Below are 25,935 nucleotides of genomic sequence, written 5' to 3' on the forward strand. Positions count from 1 at the left end.
CACATATAAAAATGTTCATGAAAATGTAGTTAGTAGAAAAATTAATACTATAAGGCAATGTCTTGTGATTGACCTCATAGCCAGAACTGCACTGAGGAACTAGAGGCAGGAGAGACTTAGTATATTAAGACAGGGAGAAAAACCTTTCCAAGCTATTCTTAATTACTGAAAAGCACCTATAGACATTTCTTTGGTATAATTACCATAGAATGTCCTGTCTTCTCTATCTAATCCTCCAAGACAAAAAAGTCCCTGTTTTATGAAGTCTTCTTTCATATATTTGCCTCCTTTATAACTTTTCTTTGGATTTTTTTGCTCTCTAAGGGAGCATTTAATTAGTAAGCATGTTGGCCAGTTTGCAGTTTGAACTATTGTGCCTGGGAAATTGGACACAATTATTTATTATGCAGCAAATGGTTGCTTTCCTTGGCTCAGTTACAAGATGTATAAAAGTCTAAGAAATAAGCATAATCTCAAAGGATCTGCAAAAAATTAACCAAAAACAATTGCAAGGGGATGATTTATATGTTATTGGAATGTGATCAAAGTTATGAATGGTTCATGGAAATAGAACCACTATTCATTTTTCTCAGAATATGATAAAGAATTTTGATACAAGAATGTTGATTTCAGGTCAAATGTGTTTTTTTTCCAGACCAAAAAAAAAATTGAAACCAAATTCTAAATTAGAATTTATGTTAAAACTTGCCTTGCACCACATATATTTGATTGTAAACTCCATTGAAATATTTTGATGCCTGTTTTTAATAAATAAACACATATATTAATAATAGTATGTTTATTATAGTCCAAAATAAATGCAATGTAAGTTCAAACAACCCAAGTACAATTCACAGTACGATGTGCTTCAATTAACAAATCTTTGGAAATACCATGAAACACAAGGCATATTTTAACAAATATGGTAGACATGTAAAGTAAAAAAAGAAAAAAAATCTCAAAAATATGTAACACCATCTATAGTATTTTAGAAATTACATTTGAAATGAAATTTATAATTTTTAATAGGTATAATTTCAGAATATATAAAAATATTCTGTATAAAAAAGTATAAAAAAGAATAATGTTAGAAATCAATTACTTATCTACTTTTCCAAACAGCTCCTTTTTTTCTTTTAACATTTTAGAAATTATATTTAAGATTGATGTAAACTTTTTCTTCTTATATTTAAAAGTTTAATTTATCTAATAAATTATCTAAACCATCATAGTATTAACAGTTTCTTGTCTGAATTGCCTGCTAATACCTGTACCCTGCTATACCCTGCTAATACCTTTATTTTATAATATATTGTTCATATCTTATGATGCAATAAAACAATTCCTTGGGAGAAAAAAAATGTGGGTATGGCCAAGGCACAAAACTTAGCAATTAAGAGATGAGTTCAGGTCAGATACTGGTCATTTAAGAAAACTTTTTGATAATGCTGATTGGAGTGCCAGTCAGTCTTTCCAGGATAGATTAATTAAAAATGCAATTCCACCTAAATATTATACCTTAGAAAAACATGTTTAGAGTTTGAAGACCCTGAGAGACACAAAGGCATTGCTGAAGCATTACAGGAATTCTTTTACATCTGGGATCCATAATTGCAAAATATACGACATTATATGTGCTCTGGAAAAATCCTATCAGTGATAGATATAGGATAACTGAAATAGCATGCAGGTTGTGTTACCTTCAGCTTGATGAGGTGTTGATGTAACCTGGGGGCTGCTGAAGTTATGATGAAGAGCAGTATTTTCTAATGCTTATATAATAATCTCCATGGCTTTTTTGTAACCCATATTTTTAAGAAAATCAGGCCTGCTTCCTACCCTATCGGATCCCACAATCTTCTCTTCACCTATTCCTGTGAGGAACTGGTGGGGCAGGATGGGGGAGAGATAGGAAGAAGCGCTGCAGGAGCCCTGCAGTCAATTGAAAGGGCAAATCTATCTGAATTTTGCCCATGTGACTACAGGGGTGCTACAATGGGTATAACTTTAAAACTGGATCATGAGTAGGTTTTGGGAAGTCCATTGTAAATTGAAGACTACGGATGAGATAGATGATAGTTGGATGGCTGGATAGATAGATAGATAGATAGATAGATAGATAGATAGATAGATAGATAGATAGATAGATAGGACAGACAGACAGACAGACAGACAGACAGAATTGCTAAACTCTTATTTTGCTATTAATCAGCACAGTCTCTAATCTAAGAAATGTCCTGGAGACCTCTCTAGTGTAGAGAATATGAGTCTCAGAAGGTATGATTGTATTTTTTTTTCTTATTGAAGTTGATTCCAGTGCGTAATTTCCCACCATAAAGAAACATTGATAATCTAATGGCTATAGGTAAAATGCCCAAAGGTGCTAAGGAATTAGGCAGCCTCTGAATCGAATAAATAAAGAAACAGGCACATATATGAATATGGGTAGGAGAAATGGGTAGTCTGCAGAAAGTAATATGCATCAGCTTTGATTTTCAATAGAAATGGTAATAAGAGTATTTTATAGAATCAAGGCCGAGGATTCTAATTGAATGCTTTCGTTTGTCCTTACTTTAAATTGGTTTGATAACTGTATTAAGTTTTCATTCTTATTCATTGTCAATTCCTGTTTGCCGCAGCCATATACTTTGTTTAATAAATAAATAGTTTTTTAAATGCTTTGTAATGAGGGTAAAAAACTTACACATTGTACTCATTACGGGGACTTTAATTTTGAATGACTGCTGCCTAGCTGTAACTAAGGTCTCTTAATTTTGAATTAATAGCTTCCTTGGCCAATCACAGCCACTGTCTTCTCCAGTCAGGGGCAAGGAAATCGGATTAGGGAAGAAGAAACAGAGTATTTCTTTGTTCTCTGAATCTTGCTTAGAAGCCTTGCAGTGAGTGAGCACCTTAAGAAAACATATTTTATAGGACTAAACTGAGGAATTTAGGCTGATATCAGAAACTCCTGGGAGAACTTGGACTACTGAAGTAAAGTTACCTGGGAAGGTATAGTTGAACTATATGAAAAGGATTTATTTCTATTTGCTGCTGCTCGTTCAGTTTTGGATAATATTATATCTGCTCTGATTTGGGTTGGGTTTGTAATCGGGCCTAATACCCCAAGTCCACCTAGTCCTGGTCTTTAAAAGGAGACAGTTTAGAGGATTTCCTGTTCTGTCCCATCCAGATGAGGGGCATTTCCCATTGTAAGAACAAATGGTAAAAGAAGACACTTCTACATGGATTAGATTCATACCCAGATATCTTAGCACTCATGTAGACAGCGTGAGAGTACAGGTAACCCTCGACATATGACCCCAATTGAACCCAACATTTCCATTGCTAAGTTGTTAACTGAGTTTTGCCCCATTTTATAATTTTTCTTGCCATAGTTTTTAAGTGAATCACTGCAGTTATTAAGTTAATAACATAGTTGTTAAATGAATCTGGCTTCCCTATTGCCTTTGCTTGTCAGAAGGTCGCAAAAGGTGAGCACATGACCCTGGGACACTGCAAACCGTCGTAAATATGAGCCAGTTGTCAAGCATCTGAATCAGGGGTGGGTTCTAAAAATTTTTACTACCGGTTCTGTGGGCATGGCTTATTTTTGGGTGTGGCTTGGTGGGGGGGTAATGTGACTGGTGGGCGTGGCCAACTTTTTTTTTTTTTTTACTTTTAAAAGCATTTTTTCTACAACCTTAAGAGGTTGCAGAAAAAAATGCTTTTAGAAGCCTCTGACAATCAGGCAACTCAGCTGGGATCACCAGAGTCTTTTAAAGGCATTTTTTTTTCTACAACCTCTTCAGCCAAAGAAGTTGTAGAAAAAATGCTTTTAAAAACCTCTGACGATCCCAGCTGAGCCGCACGATCATCAGAGGCTTTTTTTTACTCTTAAAAGCATTTTTTCGGCCGAAGAGGTTGTAGAAACAATGCTTTTAAAAGTAAAACAAAAAAAGCCTCTGATGAGGTGGGCGGAGTAAGCGAGCGGTGACTGGGCAGGGACCGGTTCGGGGGCGTGGCCAGCCAATGTTATTACCGGTTCTCTGAACTACTACAGATTTTTGCTACCGGTTCTTGTGAACCGGTGCAAACCAGGAGCAACCCACCACTGATCTGAATGTAAATCATGTGGCCATGGGGATGCTGCAATGGTCGTAAGTGAAAAACAGACAGAAGTCACTTTTTTCAGTGCCGTTGTAGTTTGAACAGTCACTAAACGAATGGTTGTAAGTCAAAGTCTACCTGTATTGAAATCCCAGGGAGAGGTCTGGCAGGCTACGGTGAGACAGGCCCATAATGCATCACCGCTTCTTTGCCACATCCATAGGAAAAATAAATCAAACAGATAATTTCTTCTGAATCTGCTTTATAAATTCAGGATAAGGTGACTGTAACAAACAGATTTTTCATCTGCAGCCTAAAATAGCTCAGTGTGAGAAATGTACTTCCCTTGTGATTCTGCTGAAGGGGGAAATCAATTCAGATTCTATGTCAGATTTAGAATACCGCTACGTTGCAAATGATTTATGCTGAGTATCTTTGCCTTTCTTATTTTGCCCATGGTTTCTTCCACAGGGATGGTGAATTTCAGTGAGATTTCTGGATATCCTTTGCTACAACATTGGAAGGTTCGCTCTGTCATGTACCATGTTCGGTTGAATCAAATGACCACCTCTCAGTGTAAGTTATGCCCAGTACTTGGTGAGGTGGCTTTAGATTGACCATAGTATCACAGCAGGAGTGGGGTGGGGGTGGGGGACAGCAGCCAAAAAGGCGGCCATTCTAACTTTTTATTCGCCCTGGACATCACTGTTTCCTTTAGTCAGTCATCAGCAATTTCATAAGTAAGAGTTAGAAGGGAACAGATCTGTCTGGTTGTATACCCAAAAGATCTGTTGAATCCCAATTCCAATGTTGGATGGCAATTTAGTGATTAGTGATTTAGTGATCCCAGTTGATCTGGAGAATACTAATTTCATATATTCATAGTTCCATTCTAAACCATTTTCACATTAAAGTGCGTATTATGGTTTTATATTGTATACTAAAATCATGACATTTTATCCTAAGGTATGCATTTTGTGTACAGCTTGCATTTCTTTCCATTGAAAATCATGCTGCACAATTCAAAGAATTATAAAAGCAGAAAAAATGAGTACAGTGGAAGTCTGCAGAGTGCAAATGAGCTTGCTGAAAATGCAGACTAAATACATTTTTAAGGGTCTTCGTTCAGAGTTCTATCACATTTGCCTTCTTGAATATCTGGTGCCCTTTGACCCTCCTATGCAGTGGTGAAATCCAATTTTTTTTACTACCGGTTATGTGGGGGTGACTTGGTGGGCGTGGGGTGGCTTGGTGGCAGGGAAAGGATACTGCAAAATCTCCATTCCCACCCCACTCCAGGGGAAGGATACTGCAAAATCCCCATTCCCTCCCCACTCCTTGGGGAAGGATATTGCAAAATCTCCATTCCCACCCCACTCAGGGGCCAGCCAGCGGTGGTATTTGCCAGTTCTCCAAACTACTCAAAATTTCCGCTACTGGTTCTCAAGAACCTGTCAGAACCTGCTGGATTTCACCCCTGCTCCTATGCATCTTAAAACATGTAGATGAAATAAAGCAAATGGGATGTCTTAATCTTCTCTAGGAGCAGCTTGGAAAAGACCACAAACAGGGTGCCAAAATTCCATGTCATATATTGTCTGTTCATCATGTAATTTTTTATCCTTTTAAGAAATATTTAAGCTTTTTCTCCCCAAAATGATTGATGAAAAACATCAGGAAATAGACCAGCAGGTCACGTAGGATGGCATTGTTGCAGATGTTGCTGTGGCTTCACACAGGGTATTCAGTCTCAGAAGCTCGACCTTAAATAAAAATGTCTGAGCAGAGACAGTTTATCTGAATATTGAAAGAAGTACTTTAATAGAGAAAAATCTTTATCTATTCCATTCATTATAGGGCATTGATATTTTCTTAGCAACTCTATATACAATGTTCCTTAGAAACATAACATTATTCAATCAAAGGTAGCAATTTAATTTTTGAGAACTGATGCTATAACAATTTTTTGGTGAGCAATTTTTATTGTTTCCTCATCACCCCACAAACAACTAAGAGCTTGCTACTAAAATTAAACATTTTTATCAGGCTAAAATCAAGGCAATTTACTTCTTTGCGCACTGAATTCGATCCTGAAACATTTGGAAATAGCCACTGACCCTGTTTAAATATCAGTTCTATTAAATACAGTTAACCTATTTTTACATATAGACTGTCGGGTACTGGGGAGAGCAAGGATTATTAACCTGCTTGTGAGCTTCCAGAAGCATCTAAATGTGGTAGAAAAATGTCTCTCTGTCTGTCTGCCTGCCTGCCTGCCCTCTCTGCCTTTCTCTCTCTCTTTTAAGTTCTTGCTTGCTGTACTTCTGTTCTCTGCAGCATTTGGCAATGCCCTTCATTCTCTGGATGGAGCAACATCTCGGGGAGATTTTGTGGCTCTGCTGGACCATTTTGGCAACCACTATATACAGGAAGCTGTCTATGGATTTGAGGAATCCTGCTCTATCTGGTATCCCAACAAACAAGTCCAAAAACAGCTCTGGCTGGAATATGAAGATATTAGCAAAGGTAAGCTTCATTTCTGCTACCTTCTTTACACTGAGACACAATAGGGTAGAGAAAAGCAAGTATCAGTAGTGTGGAGAAGTGATAGTAAAGATTCTGTTGTGGCCGGGAAAATTCTGCACTTGGAACTATTTTCAAAAGGTTGCTTCATCTGCATCATAAACTTTGATTGCAGTGTTTGCATTTTAACAGCTCTCAGGGGTTGTAAAGGGGATGAAAGGAGGAAGAACATTTGAAGGACATAAAGTATTGGGCAAAGAAGAAAATTGCGCTGGATTGGAAATCTTACTTGAACCTGAATGTCAGAGCAGATATAACTGTGACAAGCGTCTGTTCCACCCTCAGATATATGTCCATGTGTTTTTCAAGAGTTGTATCAGCTACAACTCCAGGGGAGGGAAGTAAAGTTGTGATTGTCATCTGGGATACTCTGCAGGCAATCAAGGGTGTTGTTGTTTAGATAATTTGTGAGTTATTGTTTGTTCAAGAGTGGGCTCCAGGGAAAAAGTTAGGGCATTGCTTTTACTGGCCTCCATGTTATACAACTTCATCCCTACTTGAGTTTCTTGACCTTGACATTAGTTGCTACTGGAATCAGCAATAAGTTTCATTTAAAAAATTTATAAGCTGTAAGGTTTCAATTCACTGGGAATGGGGGAAACCTCATGGTCACCATGGCAACTGTGAGTTGACCTACGGTATCTACTTACATGTTCATCAAACCCTTTCCCTGTCAAATCATTATCTGGTAATTATGATTAATAGAATTGAGATATTATTCATTGTGCTTGTGATTGACATTTGGTGGGTTCAGGATGTGGGTTGTATATCTTAGCACAGGTATTGTGCAAAAAAAAAATTGGCAGCTCTTGATACTCTCAATTATGATATCAGCTCTGGACTAAAAGGTTAAAGGGTTTGGGCAAGAGGGGCATTTGGTGGGTCTTTTTCCTCCAAGGCTGGTTTGTAGTCCCAATCACTGCTGTTGAAAGAACAGAGGTCTACACAAAACCTCTACTTCATCTCTTCATTTCTCTTCTCATTTCTTTTTAACTTCTACAAAACACTACTAGGAGCATCACTAATCAGCAGTACATCTGATTCTCAGTTACATAATCTTTGCCCTGAGCTGACCAAGAATGCTACCAAGGTCCTTTTCCAGCATCTGGATCCTATGAAGATCGGAATGGGGAAAAATATGCTTCAACTCATCTCTAGCAACATTTGTGCCTATTTTGAATCTAGAGACCTTCCTTTGTTATTTCTGAATGGGGTAACATTTTCCCACAGCCTTCCTCCTGGGCTCCGAGCCCCTGCTTGACAAATTGGTAGCTGTTAGGCACAAGAGATAACACTGGGGAAAAAAACCCAATCAATTTTAATCCTTTATTCACTTACTCTCAGTGGACAGAATCTTGCTAAACTAAAGCTATAAACTCTAACCCTAACCTACTAGATATATCCTGAGGGATCCTAGGGCTATTATGAACCTTTTCTTCCTTTCCCCATCCAGCTCGAGACTATGCAGACTCTTAATCCAGATCTCTTTCAGGGAAAGCTTTGTGTTGCCAAAATTCTTCCTCGCTGCTCCTGCAGATATATATTTCATCATATCAACAGCTGGAAAGTTTTTGCACAGACTCATCTTGAGGGCCAGTTAGATTTGTGCGTAGATTGGGAGACACTGCTCATGGTCACTCATGCCTGAATTATTTCCCAGCTGCATCTGGAACAGCCTACATTCAGTCTAGTCTCTCGCTATTATATTTTTGAGGAGTTGTGAAAACATAACGCTTCATCTGAGCATGCTTGAAGGTCCTGCTGCCCAGATAGTGATACATCAGAGGCCTCTTGTTATGTCTATGTTAATACTTTTTTTATGTTTTAACATTGGGTTCTTATTTATAAACTGTTTGAAATCCTGGGAAATGGAGCATCATTATAAGCCGAAATGATAAATAAACATGCTAACTAACCGACCCATGGACTTCTCAGCATTCAAGAGAACTATTTAAAAAGATAACTTTGTGCTATAGAAACCTGGGCTAGTTTTGTGAGACATGAAATTTCCCATGCACAAGACAAAATTTGGATAGAGTCGAGATGGCAGAATGTGTTGCTGCTTCTTTTAAAGGAAGTGTGCATTATCTAGTGATGGAGAGGCTGCTGCATTCTCCAAAGCTTGTGGTTATTTAAAAGCACTCTGTCTCACCATTCACCTGTAAATTGGTCATTATGTCCCTGATGCTCTTTCACAGGGTCTTGAGGGTTTTTTTTTCTAGCTAAGGACAAAGATTGGCAATTTATTCCCAATCAAGGACCAAACTTTCTGTAATTGTCTAGCCTGAGGTTTTTCCGGCGTTTTTATTGCAATATAGCAAAATAATTCTAAATTCACCAATTTAGGAATAGGTCTTACTAAATAAATTCTGGCAAGGCTTACTATTGAATAGACATCTATAGGATTGCAGTTTTGTTGGAATATCAAAGTATTGTTCTTAAAGGTGGAAAACATGAGGGTCTGTGCAGTAATGCTTAGAGATGAAGGATAGGCTACAGCACTGTGAAAATCTTTCTCATATCCTATTGTTTTCATACTGTTGTTCAATTTCTTTTTATTTGAGCATGGATTCAATCATCATAAAAGGTGCTGACAGAACTCTGTGAGAACTTAGTTTACAGTGCTACACATGCTGAAACACAAACTATCATATACATATGCATGCACACTTTTTCAGTGATGCAGTACAGGTAAATGGTAACATGTTTGCAATATCAATGTGACCAGCTGATGTAACAATGTGGTTCAAGAGGCTGACTTACCAATCAGAAAATTCATGACTCAAATCTGACCTAGTTCATTAATTTACCAGCTGTCCTTGGACTAACCTAGTCCTCAGCCCCCTCAACCTCGCACCCCCATAATGGGTTAATTAATTATAATGATGTGTACATCAAAATGGGGCAGATGGATATATGAAACAAGAGATACTGTATGTGCTCAGATATATATTTAAATGGTATATATCTGTATGAAGCCAGGATTACTTTTCACATGAACATCTTACTATGCGATTAGAGAAAATAAAAACTACAAGGGAGGGAGGGAGGGTGGGGGGAAGGAAGGAAGGAAGGATGGATGGATGGATTTGGGGATAACTAACAGAAATCTGATGGGGTTGTATAGGAACTCTAAAGCCTTTAGATAAGTTAACCAAGGACATGTTGGTCTGGAATTGAATTAGTCCCAAGGACAATTAGATATCCATGGGGAGTCATATAACAGAGCATTATCCTTATGGAAATGGTCTGTGATAGGTTACTATAAAGAGCAAGAGATTTATGTGAATAAAATATAGAAGCTAATAGGCAAAATTAACTAGGACGTTCTCATGCATAAACCCTTCTAAAGCTTCTGTTCATATCTTGTGGAGGGGAATAATCCAAGGGTTGTGCCTATTATGTAAAATAGCAACAAATATTAATTGTGAGAGTTCCTCACTTAGGTTAAAATCTTATTAAACCTATGAAGCATTTTTTATTCTTGGAATTTCCTTTAAAAAATTATTTTGAGGACTTGATAAATTGACTGCTGGTTTATCTGAAGAGGAAAAAGAGCAATTTTGCAATATACCATGATTTGAGGAATTATCCTTTTTATGCCCTTTATTTCTGTAATTATGGATGTCATAACACAAATCTATGAATGGTTTTACTGGCTAAAGCTAACAAAGTGGTAGCCTTGCCAAGAAAGATTTAATGGTTATTTATGCTAACAGACTGAACATGAGGCAACAGACATTATAATGGCAAAATGCCATTTTAAATTTATTAGCGGACGCATCATTTATCTTAAGTCTCAGGAAGTATACTGCTGCTGGGCTCAGCTCAACACTGCTATATCTTTATTTGATCTGCTGTAGTAGAACTACAGGGGGGTAACTAGGATTTTGGGGCTGCCCTCAGTTCTCATATCTTTATTTTGGCCTCAAGAATGTGCTACTCACCAGAAAAATCACAATGGTGTGAAATTGATTGTCTCCTATTGCCAATCCCTATCACGTCTTTATTGTTTCTCTTACAAGCCACTGCAGTCAGCTGACATTACCCCAAGAGAAGGAGGTATAAGATGACAAAGGCTAACAGATTTTATATATCTTGAGGCTATCCTAGAACAGCATCAAAATCAGGGTGAAATGGCAGTTTAACACCGGTAGAAACAAGAAACTTGTTTCCCTCATGGGTTGGGATGAAATAAAGGTGTGTGTGTGTGTGTGTGTGTGTGTGTGTGTGTGTGTGTGTGTAACAGGACATGTTTTTGGCTGCAGTTTGGAGTATATGAAGAAAGACTGAATGGGTTGGGGAAGACAGTTTTCCTCTAATTTTCTCAGGGACTCAGAGTTATGAGGCCTCGTGTCTAATCATCCTTCAATAGCAAAACTGCACCATTTGCCTTTAGATCAGTGATGGCAAAACTTTTAGGCACAAAGTGCCAAAACCAGAAGGTATGCGCACATCAGAGTGCCGGAAACCTGACAACCAGCTGGCCAGTGTGCATGTGCACCTCGGAAACCTGGTGACCAGCTGGCTGAGCTGGGGCGATGGTGCGCACACCCACAGAGAGAGCTCTGCGTGCCACCTCTGGCACGCGTGCCATATGTTTGCCATCATGGCTTTAGGTGATCTCTTGATTGCACTTGATGGTCATATCTTTCTACTCCTTTCTGATCATTTCTCAACTCGTTAAACTTCTGTATTAGAAGTTTGGGTTAGCAGGCTTTGGGTTAGCAGGAGTTGCCCATTTTTATTACTAGAGTCCTTAAGTTCATTAACAGTCAGTTGGAAAAGATGGATAGACCACAGACATGTCCAAAGATCAGGAATACAGTTTGCCAATTTGGCACTTTTATTAAATTTGCCCGAAGTTGATGAGAAAAATTGATTAGTTGCTGTCATTTGATATCCATATATTGGATACCTTTTTCCTCTGCACCCAGGAATTACTTCATAAAAACTATAGTGCTAGAATTGCTATTTAGGCCATCAAATCCAGACTCCAATTTGGCACCAGAATCTCGATTAAAGCATCCAGGCTTCCTGCTTCTCAATTAGAGGTCCTGTATTGATTCAGAAACCAACTGCTGAATGATTTGTCTACAGATCGCATGTAGTTTCTTGTATTGGGGATTAGTGTGGCGGAATGCTGGAGTGGGGTGACATAGAGGCTTGTCTGCAATGAAGCTCACTTGAGCAAAACATGATCTTTTATCATCCAAAGCAGAAGTTTATTATGGAAGTAACAGAAGCAGTCTACTGTACATATATTACCATTAACTCTTTGTGGAAAGTCTGAAGTAACATATTCTTTGATAAATAGGTAAAATGAGAAAAGTTTGTCATTCTTGCCTTTTCTTGGCTTACCTACCTGATTTTGCTACTGGCTTCACTATTTCAACTTTACAAAGTTGGCAGCTTTGCACGGCTTTGTATAGACTATTTAATTGATTTAAATATGAATTTCCATCTTATAATGATTTAGGTTAAAAGACATGTTATACAGGTAGTTCTTGACTTCTGACCGTAATTGGGACCATAATTTCTGTTACTAAGAAAGGCGGTTTTTAACTAAGTAATATCCAATTTTATAACCTTTTTTGCCACTGTATATTAATCACTGTAGTTGTTTGGTGAATTATATGGTCATTAAGTGAATCTGACTTCTCCTACTGACTCTGCTTATTAGAAGCCAGCTGGGAAGGTCGTATATGGCAATCACATGATCCCTGGACACCGCAACCATCATACATGTATGCCAGTTGTCAAGTGTCCAAATTTTGATCATGTGACTGTGGGATGCTACAAGAGTCTTAAGTGTGAGGATGGTTGTGAGGCATTTTTAAAGTGCCTTTGTAATGGTTGCTAAACAAATGGTTGTAGGTCAAAGACCAGTGGTACTCTGGCCACAACGTCTGTTATTGAACAGTCCTTTCCTTGGGGAAGAGGGGATTATTTTGTTTTAAGGATGTTTTTTTAAAAAAGAGAATGCTTAATTCTTTTTCCTGCCAACTATTTTTCTTTTGAAATTTCCCTCCTACTTTTACAATTGCCCACTTCGATAGTATTCTAAATGTAGATTTAACTTACAATATAAATTCAAAACTCTGCATAGTCTCTAAGTACAGCATAGATATGGCTGAGAGCCAGTTCCGGGGAGTGCTATTGTCTAGGGAGAAATTAAGCAATGCCTGCCTGATAATGAATCATAGGAGCGAAGGGACCTTGTACTGATCAATGCATATGGTTGCAATTGGCCTAACCACAATCTTACTTTGGAAGTTTTACTTTGGCATTAATTGTGTGATGGGCTTGATGTGGTTTAAAAATTATCTTTTCCACCGGCCCACCCATTCTGCTGCCATGTATCAAGCATCTTCTAAACACAGTGTCCCCCCCTTTTTTTTTTATGTTTCAGGCAACGCTATTCACAACCCCTTTGTTTCTTTAGATCTTGAGTTTCTTTCTTGCACCAAGTTTCTCATTTCAGTTCTCTTCAGTCCTGTCACCTGCCACATTTTCTGCTCTGCTCTGCTTTCTTTCTTTATTGTTCCCCTTAGTGCATGTCAGGAGCTTTGTATCGATTGAAAAATTGCAAGAGATAAACCATTCTCGATCTCTGTTTCTTTCTCTCCTGAGCCTGCTAAGCAGCAATTCAAAGGCAGCCAGACGTGGTCCATTTCTAGCACAATGGGAAGGTTAAGAAATGTCCTATATCTTTATTGCTTTTTTCCTGTGCAACAGAGGTGTTTTCTTTGATCAGTTATTGGTATTAGCTTATCTTCTGGAAAATAGACATGGGCATTAGATGGTGGGTTGGGGAAGTATTTTAACTCAGAGGAAAAAGATTGGGGGGGGAGCAATGGGGTAATAGTCAGAAGCTTGTCAGAGGGACATCCAACCTGGAAATAAGGAAGAATTTATGATTAATCAATGGAACAGCTTGCCTCTCAGAGTTCAGTTGTGGGTGCTCCATTGCTGGAGGATTTCAAGAAAAGATTGGACATCCATTTGTCTGGGATGATACAAGAACTCCAGCCTTGGGAAGGGGGTTGGACTAGAAGACCTTTGTTGTGGTTCGCCAGCAGCCTGCAGACCTGGCAGTGGAGTCAGACAATGAGGAGGCTGGGGAGGACAATGGGCCAGTCCTGGAGTCAGGGGAAGGCCCGGATGAGGGCTCTGCATCAGAGGCAGAGATGGGGCCAGGGCCATCTGGGAACGATGCACAGACTCCAGAGCCTCCAGAGGCAGACAGCAGAGAGGAGGAAAAACAATGCATGCATTGTTCCTAGTGCACACATGCAAAGAGCTGCCAGAAGGCAAGAGCAGCTGAAGCAAAAAGGACGATTCGGGAGTAAGGCCAGAAGATGATTGGTCACTCCCATAAGACTTAAAAGAGCAGCAATAAGCCATTGGGTTCTTTGTAGAAAAGCAACGTTGATTCCAGTGCTTCTTATCAGCATCTCTTGAACTTTGTGGAATTTTTGCCAAGAAAAGCCTTTGGCAGGTTGCCAAAGACATCAAAGGTTGGTGATAAGGCCGAAGAATTTGTTTTGGACTAAAGCTGAGAATGAATTAATTCTCAGCTGTTTTAATAAAATAAGTTTGTTCAGGACTGAATTGTGTTTGGTAATTACTACGTGGGCCTCAGTCACAACAACCTCCAAAGTCCCTTGCAACCCTATGATTGTATTTCCTGTCCTCAAAGTTGGCAAGATCCAAATAATTGTGGCTGTTTATAGAGTCTAAGGAAGATAATCTTGACAGAGATATACAAGAACCAGAATCTAGGCAAAAATGGCAGAAACATTACTTAAGTCCTATGAAACAAGGTCCCTTCCAATTTTGTTATTCTGTTATTCCAATATTACCTGAAATGGGATTAAAAATTTACCAACTGACTTTCTGGTTGTTATTAGGTAATTCTAATTTCTCATGTCCTTGATTTATTAGTTCTCTCTTTGAAAGTGCCTTAAACATATCCTTGATTACATTAATGTAAATAAATATAATCCTAGCCCAGACAGAAATACTAGATTGGTAGTAGTGGGGTTTTTTTTATCCATCGTTGGTTCTGGAGAAACAAATGGTCTCAATACCTGAGGATATATGCATCAGGTTTGTTTGATAAAACCAAGTGTAATCCTATCTTGACAATGTTAGGCTAGTGTCAGGTATAAATATCCTCATAGCCTCTTGATTGGTTCCATATATTACACTGTGTTAATGTCATCTTCAAGATTAAGCTGTAAGGCTATTAACTGGGACTGATTGATATGATTAGGTAACACAAATACTTACATAAGTACTTTAGATATTGTACTAACTATTGATTCATTTCTACACCGTTGAAAATGTTGGTTCTGATCTAATGTCTGGATAGCCAGAAGTCAGAATATGTAAAGAAATACTTTTTTTCCCTTTCTATCCTCCTGGTAATTGAACTCTGAATGTTCCTTCCAAATAAAGTTAAGCAGGTGGACTTATAAGGATTTCTCCGCGAGGGGCCTGCTAGTGCAACACCTTCCCCTGGGAAAGCTCATGACTGACGTTGCAGTTTTTTTAAGTACTAAAAGATAAGTGTCCTTTGACTGCTAGATAGTTCCTGGGATTAGGTTCCTAGAGTCCCAAAGCCAGGAAAGGTGAGAAAAATTTCTCACTTCTCATCACCCTGTTTCCGTTGTCTGAAAGCTGATTCATGATCTACCCCTGATAGCAGGGATATGAATAGAGATATAAGGCAAAGAGTTAACTGTTTCTGCATCTCATTGACTGATTCTAGATATTTGGCAATCCAGATATAGCAGCCCTAATCTATGCCAATGAATTGGTAGAAGATGTTGGACAAGGATTGAGAGACAAGGAGAACAGGATAGGCTCTTTATGCTGCAAGGCCTCAAGCCTCCCTGTGACTCAAGGCAGCTGCTTTCATATATTTAGGCCACTAGCCAGTTGTGTTTCATGCATGCAGAGTCTCTGGCTCCTATACAGCAGAAGTAATATTATCCAGGATCTTTTGTGAGGGGGATCAGGAGATTGATTTGAGTCTTCCCAGGTAAGTATTTTACTATTAGCAATACAATAATCTTGGTGTCCACTATTTCCAGAAACTCAAGGCAGAACATATAGGATTATGTCTCTTTTCTTCTAGCAACCAGTGTCTGATTTAGATATTAAAGGATGTTTAGTTCTATCCTTTATATCTCACTGAGAAGAGTAGGTGATTTTACCATTGCAGGTTCCTCCCTCAAATTCTCTATTGTCGTATTCAAGAATTCCATTCAAATATGGATTCTTGAATTGCTAAAACAAAGCATTTTGGAGTCAGAATCCTTCATAAGAAATAGGAAGAAAGAGTGGGATCTAAATGAGTGGATTTTAGCAATAGTTTCATATATGTGGGCTCCTCGGAAGGATATTACTTTTTTACTTTATTTTAGGTTTTACTTTTATTTTGGCAAAACATAGTTAGGATAGTCTCTGTTCTCATTTTGCCTCGAGATTTTTCTTTTTGTACAATTTTTATTCCACAGTCGTTTGAGCGTTTTTGCCAAGTTACAAAGACTCCCGAACTAGCCACTTCCAAAAGAGGGATAAATGGATAATGATAGGGAAATCTTTCTCAGCAACCCAGCAAGCAATTGAGCTATATAGAGAGGCAAATGGGAATGGTAATATACATTTCACACATGCATCAATAAAGTTGACAAGGCACCATCCCAGCTTCAATAGCAGCCTCTGCTGCCAGCAGGAACAGTTGGCATAAATTTAGAATAGAAACCAATTAAAAGATAACAAGCGAACATAAGAGAACATATGCTCGTGATAGCAAGAATCTAATTTTTTTTTTAAAAAAAAACCATGACCTCCAGCTATCACAGGGGAAGTTTAAATATTGTTCAAAATCTCTACAAAGGAAATTCAAAGTAGTCGTTTCTGGCTTTTGGACAGTGCTTTGACCTTGGCCAGGCAATTTATATTAATGAGCGGGAGTCAAAGCAACGGTAAAGATCTTAAAAATCTGGAGAAGGGGTATTAATGATGTTCACTAACTTAAATCCAAAGTCTGTGCCGGGAAAGAGTCCTACTTTTATGTTCAGAATGTATTGCACACATGACTTTGTAATCAGGTTTATTTTTGCATAAATGTGCACAATTTAAATGCTGCAAGTAAACCATTTGGCACTTTTTGTCTTGTAATCTGGACAAGATATGTTAGAAGGTTGGGAAGGACAAGGAGGTAGGTTGGGAAATATGGGCAAAAGTAAAATGTGAAAGTAGAACTGGAATGCTGACTATTCGGCTACCTATTATAATTGACTTCAAACAAGTTACCCACAAAGTCCTTATGTCAGTAACAGTTTTCTGTTTCATTTGCATCAGAGAACCTTCTGTTGGCAAAATCCCAGAGTGAAGACATATCTTCCAAATTCCCCTGTTCTATAAGCCTCCTTCCATAGCAATCACTACACACAGTGGTCTCTGTGGGTTGAATATATGGGTTGTGCAACTGTGCAGATACATTTGTTATGATGTGCATAAGCTATATTTCTTCTCCCATACGCAAAGGCTCAGATCCCATTTTTCGCTTCAGCTCCTGCAGCAGTCACAATGAAAGTCTTCTCTATCTTAAAGCAAGCAAACAATCAAATGAGTTTTCCTAATATCTTCCTCCTCTCTAACAAAATTAGAGCCACTCTCCATTTTTCTTGGAAAGTGCTGATGAACCATGTTACGTTTCCATATATTTGTCTCTAAGGATCTATTTTTGAAATTTAAAACTGGTTTATATAGATAGACAAATGCTCTTTCTGTTGTGCCTCAGAGCCTTATAGCTGTGTGCAGTCAGACCACAGTAGTTTAAGTTGCGTTTTACCACATACTTTTAAGTTGTGTCCTCGTTTCTATTAAGCTACTTGTGACATCCAACCAATGGCATTTTAGTCGCTTTTTTTAGGCCTACACTTTCTACCGATGGCGCCTTATAGATGAGGGACGTATGCCTATTGACTCTCAGCATCGCAGCATTGTCAAAAGCTACAAGCCAAAAGATGACTAGTAGAAGGGTCTACTTGACATAGGAGCAAGTAGGCTTTGGAAAAAACTCATAAATCTTCAGTCTTTAAATAATATACACTCTGTATTATTGCTCTGGGCTCTGTGTTCTGATTACCACTATAACTAAGAGTGATGCTCTCTTATTATATCAGCCTGATTTGCTACAGTTGTTTTAATGTCCATGAAGGAGTGTAAATAACAAATCTCTAGAGCTGCATCCTATTGTATGAATAAATCCAAGGATAGACATTAGTGAGAGAAATCAGTATCTGCTTAAGAAATCTACCATATCAGGTTCAGAGCCCTCTGGACTAATATTTTATGAACTTTTCTGTAGTTGCGAAAAATGCAATGGGTTTTTGCAACCATATAGGATGCCAGAACATGATATAAAAACCCTACCAAAACACATCCTGTATTTATCCAGAGAGTCAAGTTCAGGTTGGTCTTATCCCAGATCCTTTCAGCAATGTAGCTTTGATCCTAGCACTATTTTTGAGGATACATCATTTTCCTGATAATGACTCTATCTTACTCATTAACTCCCAGGTTGTGACTCTTTCCTATGGATTCCTAAAGGAGGATGAAAGATGTTTAAAAATAAGAGACACAGAGACAGAGACAGGAACAAGTGGTTTACTCAGAGAAGTCTGATGAGATTTCTTTTAATTTTGTTTGTCTTCTAATTGAAATTTAGTAAAAGAATTCTGGGTGGAATTTGGGGAAAAGATTACTTCCTTTCCTTGTTCCTTCTTCCCTTTATAATAATCATATTGGTGATGACAGTGAACATGATGATAGGCCCTGCATTGCTAGCAAACACTTGTGGGGTAAATAAAAAATAATAGTACAATAGGGTCTCCCCCCAGCATAACCAACGAATTCTGAAAGCTCTCGCTGAAGCTGACTTTGCTGCCTTCTCTTTCCATGGGAGTACATTTCAAAAAACACAGATGTACAATATCGTTTCAAAGTATTATGGGGCTTCAACAGAGCATGGAAAAATAATATTTGAAACTGAAATTAGTCCATATATGCAACTTTTTTTAGTGCAGAATTCTTGAGAATTGTTAACTTAATTTATTGAATCCAACCCCCTGCTCTGAGAAGAATACACTATTTAGTAGTTCTGGAACCTCTGAATACTCCTTTTTTCTGCCTAGAGTGCATACTTATAGCCCCTTTGTTATTAACTCAGATTTTGTGGATCATTGCTGTAACTGCAACATGCATGTGTATCTCCCATTAGGCATCTGATAAAAGATTTCAAACTTGGTGTGTTCTGTGACTTCATAGCACCATCTAGCGTTCACTAGATTATTAGCAGGCTTTTCTATTGAAATCATTTTTTATTTTTATTTTCACTTTCTGTCCTGGAAATTAGTACAACTTGCTTCATTAAAAGGTGTAAATTTCTGGCAGAATTTGAATTATTTCTGTGAAGCATTGACATAAAACATTCCAAGCTACTATTGTTTCATAGTAGTGTCTTAATTGAAGTGCACAATCAATGTCATTAGGGTCATGCGATCATTTAAAAAACTTTTAGTGTGAGAGAAGCTGGGAGATATTACTAAATGGAGTGTAATCATGTTAACTGTGTTAATTAAATTTGATTCATCTAAGTAAACTTAAATGCCATCCAATCAAATTAAGTTATTGTCTTAGTCATGGTCACTTCTTCACCATGTATCTAATTAATTTTTGGAAAACAATGGCCAGTTTAGCATTCAGCCCACCCCAGATTTTGCACCTAGAGCTTATCCAATCCATGTCTGGTATTTTGAATCAGATGAAGAAGGTTTTGCTGTGACTGTAGTCAGAAGGTTGTACACTGATCTGGAGAAGAACTGTCACTAAACTAGCAGCAACTTTATTGAAGCTGTTGCACTAGAAATTTTTAGCCAACTGAATTTAAATATTTTCTGGATACCCTTCTATTACTGGAAAGTACTGGGGGATTTGATCCCGATACTTGTTGCAATGCTCCTCTTCTTGAGTAGAATTCCAATATGAGTGCCTAATGCAGCTTGAGTGAATACTTGGTTCTGTTGGACTGACCTTAAATGGTAGAAGTGCAGTTGTTGAGGATCTGGTGATGACTGGGGACTGCCGGGTCAAGAGTTGAATGCCTTGGGAATATCTTCTGCTCCCAATTCTTTCTGGATTCTACAGAGCAGTCTTCCTCTGTTTAAGGCTGCTTATTTGAAGATTACTACAGAGGTCAGTAATAATCAAATCAACTTACAGTAAGATTCTTAACTTAGGTGGTACTACAGGTAGACCTTGTTTAGCAACCACAATTGGTACCTGCAGCTTGTTTGTTAAGTCACACAATCCCTAAGTGAAATAATATTTGTGATTATGTGATTTCAGCTTTTATTTGCTTTACAGATTTGCAAAGCCCATAAATGCAAGATTGGCATTTATAAAGTTATATTTTCATCATCATCTTCGCTAAAGGAGGCAGTTGCTAAACAGGGACTACTTTTACTGCATTATATTTGGCATTTATCTAGTTTAAGGAGTTTGTTTTGAAAATGCTTGAAAGTTTTTGTGTCATCCATAAATTTTGGTCATATTGCTACTCAGATTATTTAGGAACTGTTTAAAAATAATAACAATCTGGTGTAGGAGAAATGGGAAAACACCATTTTGCCTCTTACACTTTAAATTCGGTCTACCTATTTGTAGTCTTAGCTTCTTGCTTTTTTTTCCAGGAAAGTATCCATAAAATGTATATAAAAACTCCATAAAAATACCTCTCCAATCTCCTATGATTGCTGTTTAATCAAGAATTTAGAAAGTTCAACTATAATCTGTTTATATAATCTAGTTTTTTGAAATACTTAGAACTGCCCAGGAATGTGAAAAAGCTAGTAGAAATAGTGTTATGTTTGCACCTGGGATGCAGCAATGTGTTGCACCTGGGATGCGTTATGTGTGAATTGTTATTCTTAATAACGATTTCCATGAATTTTTATGACAGACATTAAGTTAACTTACTTATACTGCTGAATCCTTCTTAGATTCTGTCAAAGTTATATAAAATACTTCTCTAATTCTGTTATGGTGGCTAATATTGAAAAGAAATTCCATTTTTTAATTTGAAATGTCACTATAATGGGGGCTTTCTGTTGGTTCTCAAGATTTGATGTAAACTCAGTGCAAAATTCTGTTTCACTTTTTTCCATCTTTATTACCGAGTTTTGATTTCCAAGTCACGTTCCTTAGCGAACCCAGGCTTTCCCACATCTTCCTCCCCAGTTGAAAATAATGGGGTAAAGTTTTTTGTCATTCTGAACTGGAGAATGAACTTTTTTTCTGTATTTCTGAATATTATTTATTTATTTATTTATTTATTTATTTATTTATTTATTTATTTATTTATTTATTTATTTATTTATTTATTTATTTGATTTATATGCCGCCCTTCTCCAGAGACTCAGGGTGGCTTACAATGCATTAAGCAATAGCCTTCATACTTTTGTATATACCTGCTTAGTAGGGCTTTCGGACACATTATGTGTTTCCTTTTTCACTACTTGATCATGTTGGCTGCATTGTTCTATTTCTAGTCTCTACATATTTTCTAATTGACAATTAACTAAGGGCTTACAGGTTCTTTTTTTCAAATAACTTTATTAAGAAATCTAAATGAAAAGAATAAAAATCAAGAGAAACTACAAAAAATAAACAGAAAAATACAAAAAACAAATGGGAGTGAAATAGGAAAAACAAAGAGGAAAGGAGAAGGACAAAGAAAAAAGAAGTAACTTCCTGATTCATCCCAGGAGGTTAAAAACAATTTTAACAGCACAATTTCTAAATAAAGCATAATCTTCATTAGAATATGGTCTGTCAGTTTTGTCAAGCATGTGATCCATTCTCTCCAAAAACCTGGGTGAAAAGTATTCAAAAGTTTGCACTAAGGATTTCTGCTCCATTTTTTTCTCCTCTAGTTCTAGTATCCAGCCTTCAAGATCTCCTTACCATTAAAAAAAAAAAAAACCTGAAAGCAATCTCCATTTTTCCATTAGAATATATCTTCTAAATAATTCAGAACTATAATCCCAAATCCCTTGGCCTCTTAAACTGTTATTAACTTTCCAAAACCCATCTACTAAGCATACTTTTGCTGTATAGCCCCAAAAAATCATACATTTTTAAAACTTTTAAAGTCAAATTTAGATCATTATCTTTTAAACAGGCAGACACTCACCCGATGAATACAGTAAAACCTTGCCAGTCTAAAACATCTTAATTTCTCTAATATGGAAAAATAAAAATAAAAAAAAATCCAAAAAAAGTGATTAAGATAAAAGGCTCAGGCAAGCTTAATGTCTGCCAAGGCTGCCTTGCAAGTGTGCGTTTAATATTGTCCCAACTCTCAGCCTCTGCATATTTATTTATTTATTTATTTATTTATTAGATTTTTATACCGCCCCCTCTCCCGAAGGACTCGGGGCGGTGAACAGCCAAAATTAAAAACATACAATATAAACAATTAAAATACGTTTAAAACAGAATTAAATCTAAAATGGCTCCCCAATTTAAAACGCCTTACCCATACCCCTATAAATAAGACGAATTTAAAATTTAAAATTTCCACATTTAAAAAGGGGGAAGATTTAGGCCAGGCCAGCTTGATAAAATAGAAAAGTCTTAAGCGCGCGGCGGAAGGTGCGCAGATCCGGGATCCTACGAATCTCCGGGGGGAGCTCGTTCCAAATCGTAGGTGCCCCCACAGAGAAGGCTCTCCCCCTAGGGGCCGACAGCTGACATTGTTTGGCCGACGGCACCCGGAGGAGCCCCTCTCTATGGGAGCGTACTGGCCGGTGGGAGGCTATTGGTGGTAGCAGGCGGTCCCGTAAATAACCAGGTCCTAAGCCATGGAGCGCTCTAAAGGTGATAACCAGAACCTTGAAGCGCACTCGGAAGACCACCGGGAGCCAGTGCAGCTCGCGCAGGAGAGGTGTCACATGGGAACTCCATGTCGCTCCCATCACCACCCGCGCGGCCGCACTCTGCGCCAGTTGGAGCCTCCGAGTGCACCTCAAGGGGAGCCCCATGTAGAGAGCGTTGCAGTAGTCCAGACGAGAAGTAACGAGGGCATGAGTGACTGTGTGTAGGGAGTCCCGATCTAGATAGGGACGCAACTGGCGGATCAGGCGAACCTGATGAAAAATCCTCCCGGACACGGCCGTCACATGCTCTTCTAACGACAGCCGTGAATCCAGGAGGACACCCAAGTTGCGAGCCCTATCCGTGGGGGCCAATGATTCGCCCCCAATAGTCAGCGATGGCACTAGCTGACTATATCGGGACGTCGGAAACCACAGCCACTCGGTCTTGGATGGGTTGAGCCTGAGCCTGTTCCTCCCCATCCAGATCCGTACGGCCTCCAGGCACTGGGACATCACTTCAAGGGCATCGTTGGGGTGGTCCGGGGTGGAGATGTACAGCTGGGTGTCATCCGCGTACTGATGGTACTTCACCCCAAAACCACGGATGATCTCGCCCAGCGGCTTTACATAAATGTTGAACAAAAGGGGCGAGAGGACCGATCCCTGCGGCACCCCACATATGAGGGGCCTCGGGGTCGACCTCTGCCCCCCTGTCAACACAGACTGCGACCGGTCGGAGAGAAAGGAGGAGAACCACCTTAGTACGGTGCCTCCCACCCCCAACTCTTCCAACCGGTGCAGCATGATACCATGGTCGATGGTATCAAAAGCCGCTGAGAGGTCTAACAGGACCAGGACAGAGGAGCAGCCCCTGTCCCGAGCCCTCCAGAGATCATCAACCAACGCGACCAATGCCGTTTCTGTGCTGTGCCCCCGCCTGAAGCCCGACTGGTACGGATCCAGATACGACGCTTCATCCAGGTACTGGGGAAGCTGTCCCGCAACCACACTCTCAACAACCTTCGCCACAAAACGAAGGTTGGAGACTGGACGATAATTAGCCAATATTGCCGGGTCCAGGGAAGGCTTCTTGAGGAGGGGCCTCACCACCGCCTCCTTAAGGGCGGCGGGGAAGACACCCTCACCCAATGAAGCATTTATAATCCCCTGGAGCCAGCCTCGCGTCACCTCCCGGGAAGCCAGCACTAACCAGGAGGGACACGGGTCCAACAAACATGTGGTCGCGTTCAATCTACCCAGAATCCTGTCCACGTCATCTGGGGTCACAGGATCAAACTCATCCCAGATAACAGTCTCAAGACCTGCCTCCGTCACTCTCGCTGGATCTACCCAGTCAAGAGTCCAGACCTTCCCGAATCTGAGTGATTTTGTCATACAGATACTGAACAAAGTCCTCGGCTCTTCCCTCCAAGGGGTCCTCCCGCGCTTCCTGGTGGAGCAGGGAGCGGGTCACCCTAAACAGGGCGGCCGGGCGATTATCTGATGATGCAATAAGAGCAGCAAAATGCGTACATTTTGCTGCTTTTATCGCCACTAGGTAAGTCCTAATATGGGATCTAACCAGTGTCCGGTCCGATTCAGAAAGACTAGCTCTCCAACTACTCTCTAGGCGTCTTTTCTGGCGCTTCATCTCCCTCAGCTCCTCGGTAAACCAAGGAGCCAGGCGAGATCCGCGCCGGGTCAGAGGCCGCAAAGGCACGACTCGATCCAGGGCCCCAGCGGCCGCCCTATCCCAGGCGGCCACTAGGTCTCCAGTCGAGGCGTGAGTCAGAACCTCAGGAATTGGCCCAAGCTCCGTCTGGAACCTGTCGGGTTCCATCAGGCGCCTGGGGCGGTACCATCTTATTGGTTCCGCCTCCCTGCAGCGGGGTGCCGCGGTACGAAGGTCAAGGCGAAGGAGAGAGTGATCCGACCATGACAAGGGCTCGATGACTACATCCCCTATCTCAAGATCACTCAACCACTGTCCAGAGACAAAAAGCAAGTCCAGTGTGTTTCCCCCAGTGTGCGTAGGGCCATGAATTAGTTGGGTCAGATCCATGGCCGTCATGGAAGCCATGAACTCCCGAGCCACCTCAGACGTCTCGCCCACGGACGGCAGGTTGAAATCCCCCATGACCATAAGTCTGGGGGTATCAACCGCCACCGCAGCAATAACGTTGAGTAGCTCAGGCAGGGTTGCTGCCACGCGGCAGGGAGCCAGGTACGTGATCAGCAAGCCCATCTGAACCCCATGGCCCCACTTCACAAGGAGGGACTCACAACCAGCTGTCTGAGGTACAGTGGTCTCCCTGGGCCTAAGGCCTTCTCTAATAATAACCGCTACTCCCCCGCCCCTCCCTTGTGACCTCGGCTGATGGAATGCGTGGAAGCCTGGTGGGCACATTTCTACCAGAGGGACCCCTCCCTCCGGGCCCAACCAGGTCTCCGTAATACCCGCCAGGTCCGCTCCCCCCTCCTGAACAAGATCACAGATGAGGGGGGCTTTATTTACAACGGACCTGGCGTTGCACAACATCAGACGAAGGCCCGGGCTGTGAGGATCCGTGCAACCTGGCAAACGGATGGAGCCTTGGGGGCCGGAGCACACTACCGCTTGGAGACAGCGGGTGCGTGCTCCCTTAACATGATATGGCCCCCTGCTCCCGCCATATCTACCCCTCCCCCTCACAGTACTGATGGTAAAAACACAGTCCGAACAAGCTCGACCCCCTCCATTGCCCCCGGGTCCCCCACCCGCCCCGCCGCGCGTCGTGGCCGGGCCCGACCCTCCCCTTGGTGGGTTATCCCCCAAACCCACGCCCCTAATTCCAATACCACCCCCCTCCCCCCTCCCCAAACCCCTTAAAAGATTAGATATAGACAATTTTAAAAAACCCCGCAACCCCCTCTTTGCGACATGCCACCTCTCGGGGTTCCAAAGCCCGTCATCGAGGTAGGCCCTCGATAGAGTGGAGGGCCAAGCCTGCGAGAGGGGGGAGTCTCGCAGACCAAGAAGCTCCGCTGCTGAGTACAGTTTGGTCATAGTGGCTCGCCATGACCATATCCTAAGGGTCCTTAAAAGGACAGGGAAGAAGGTAGGGAAGTGGGGAATCTCACACATAATTCACAGGACCAAGTCCACTGTCCCCTCACAACAGAGGACACAGTCACAATCCACAGCGACCACAATCCAAGGGGGAAAATCGATCCAACCACCTTCTCACGGTGATTAGGTCAGCTGGTCCGCCCCCATTTGTGGTGAAGTGGCAGCAATAGAGTC

The 25,935-nt window shown here is 40.3% G+C and overlaps 1 protein-coding gene across 2 annotated transcripts in view; it reads left to right on the forward strand.

The window, feature by feature from the left end:
- ASTN1 (astrotactin 1) overlaps positions 1-25,935 on the forward strand; it is a 220,969-nt gene that overhangs the window by 170,864 nt on the left and 24,170 nt on the right. For both annotated transcript variants that reach the window (XM_087890143.1, XM_060690146.2), the window contains 2 exons: positions 4,582-4,686; positions 6,448-6,636. In XM_087890143.1, coding sequence (XP_087746269.1) covers positions 4,582-4,686; positions 6,448-6,636 — 294 coding nt within the window. The remainder of the gene's footprint in view (positions 1-4,581; positions 4,687-6,447; positions 6,637-25,935) is intronic.

This window comes from Pantherophis guttatus, chromosome 3 (assembly GCF_059756535.1).
Source record: "Pantherophis guttatus breed Tessera chromosome 3, ASM5975653v1, whole genome shotgun sequence".
Classification (NCBI taxonomy): Eukaryota; Metazoa; Chordata; class Lepidosauria; order Squamata; family Colubridae; genus Pantherophis; species Pantherophis guttatus.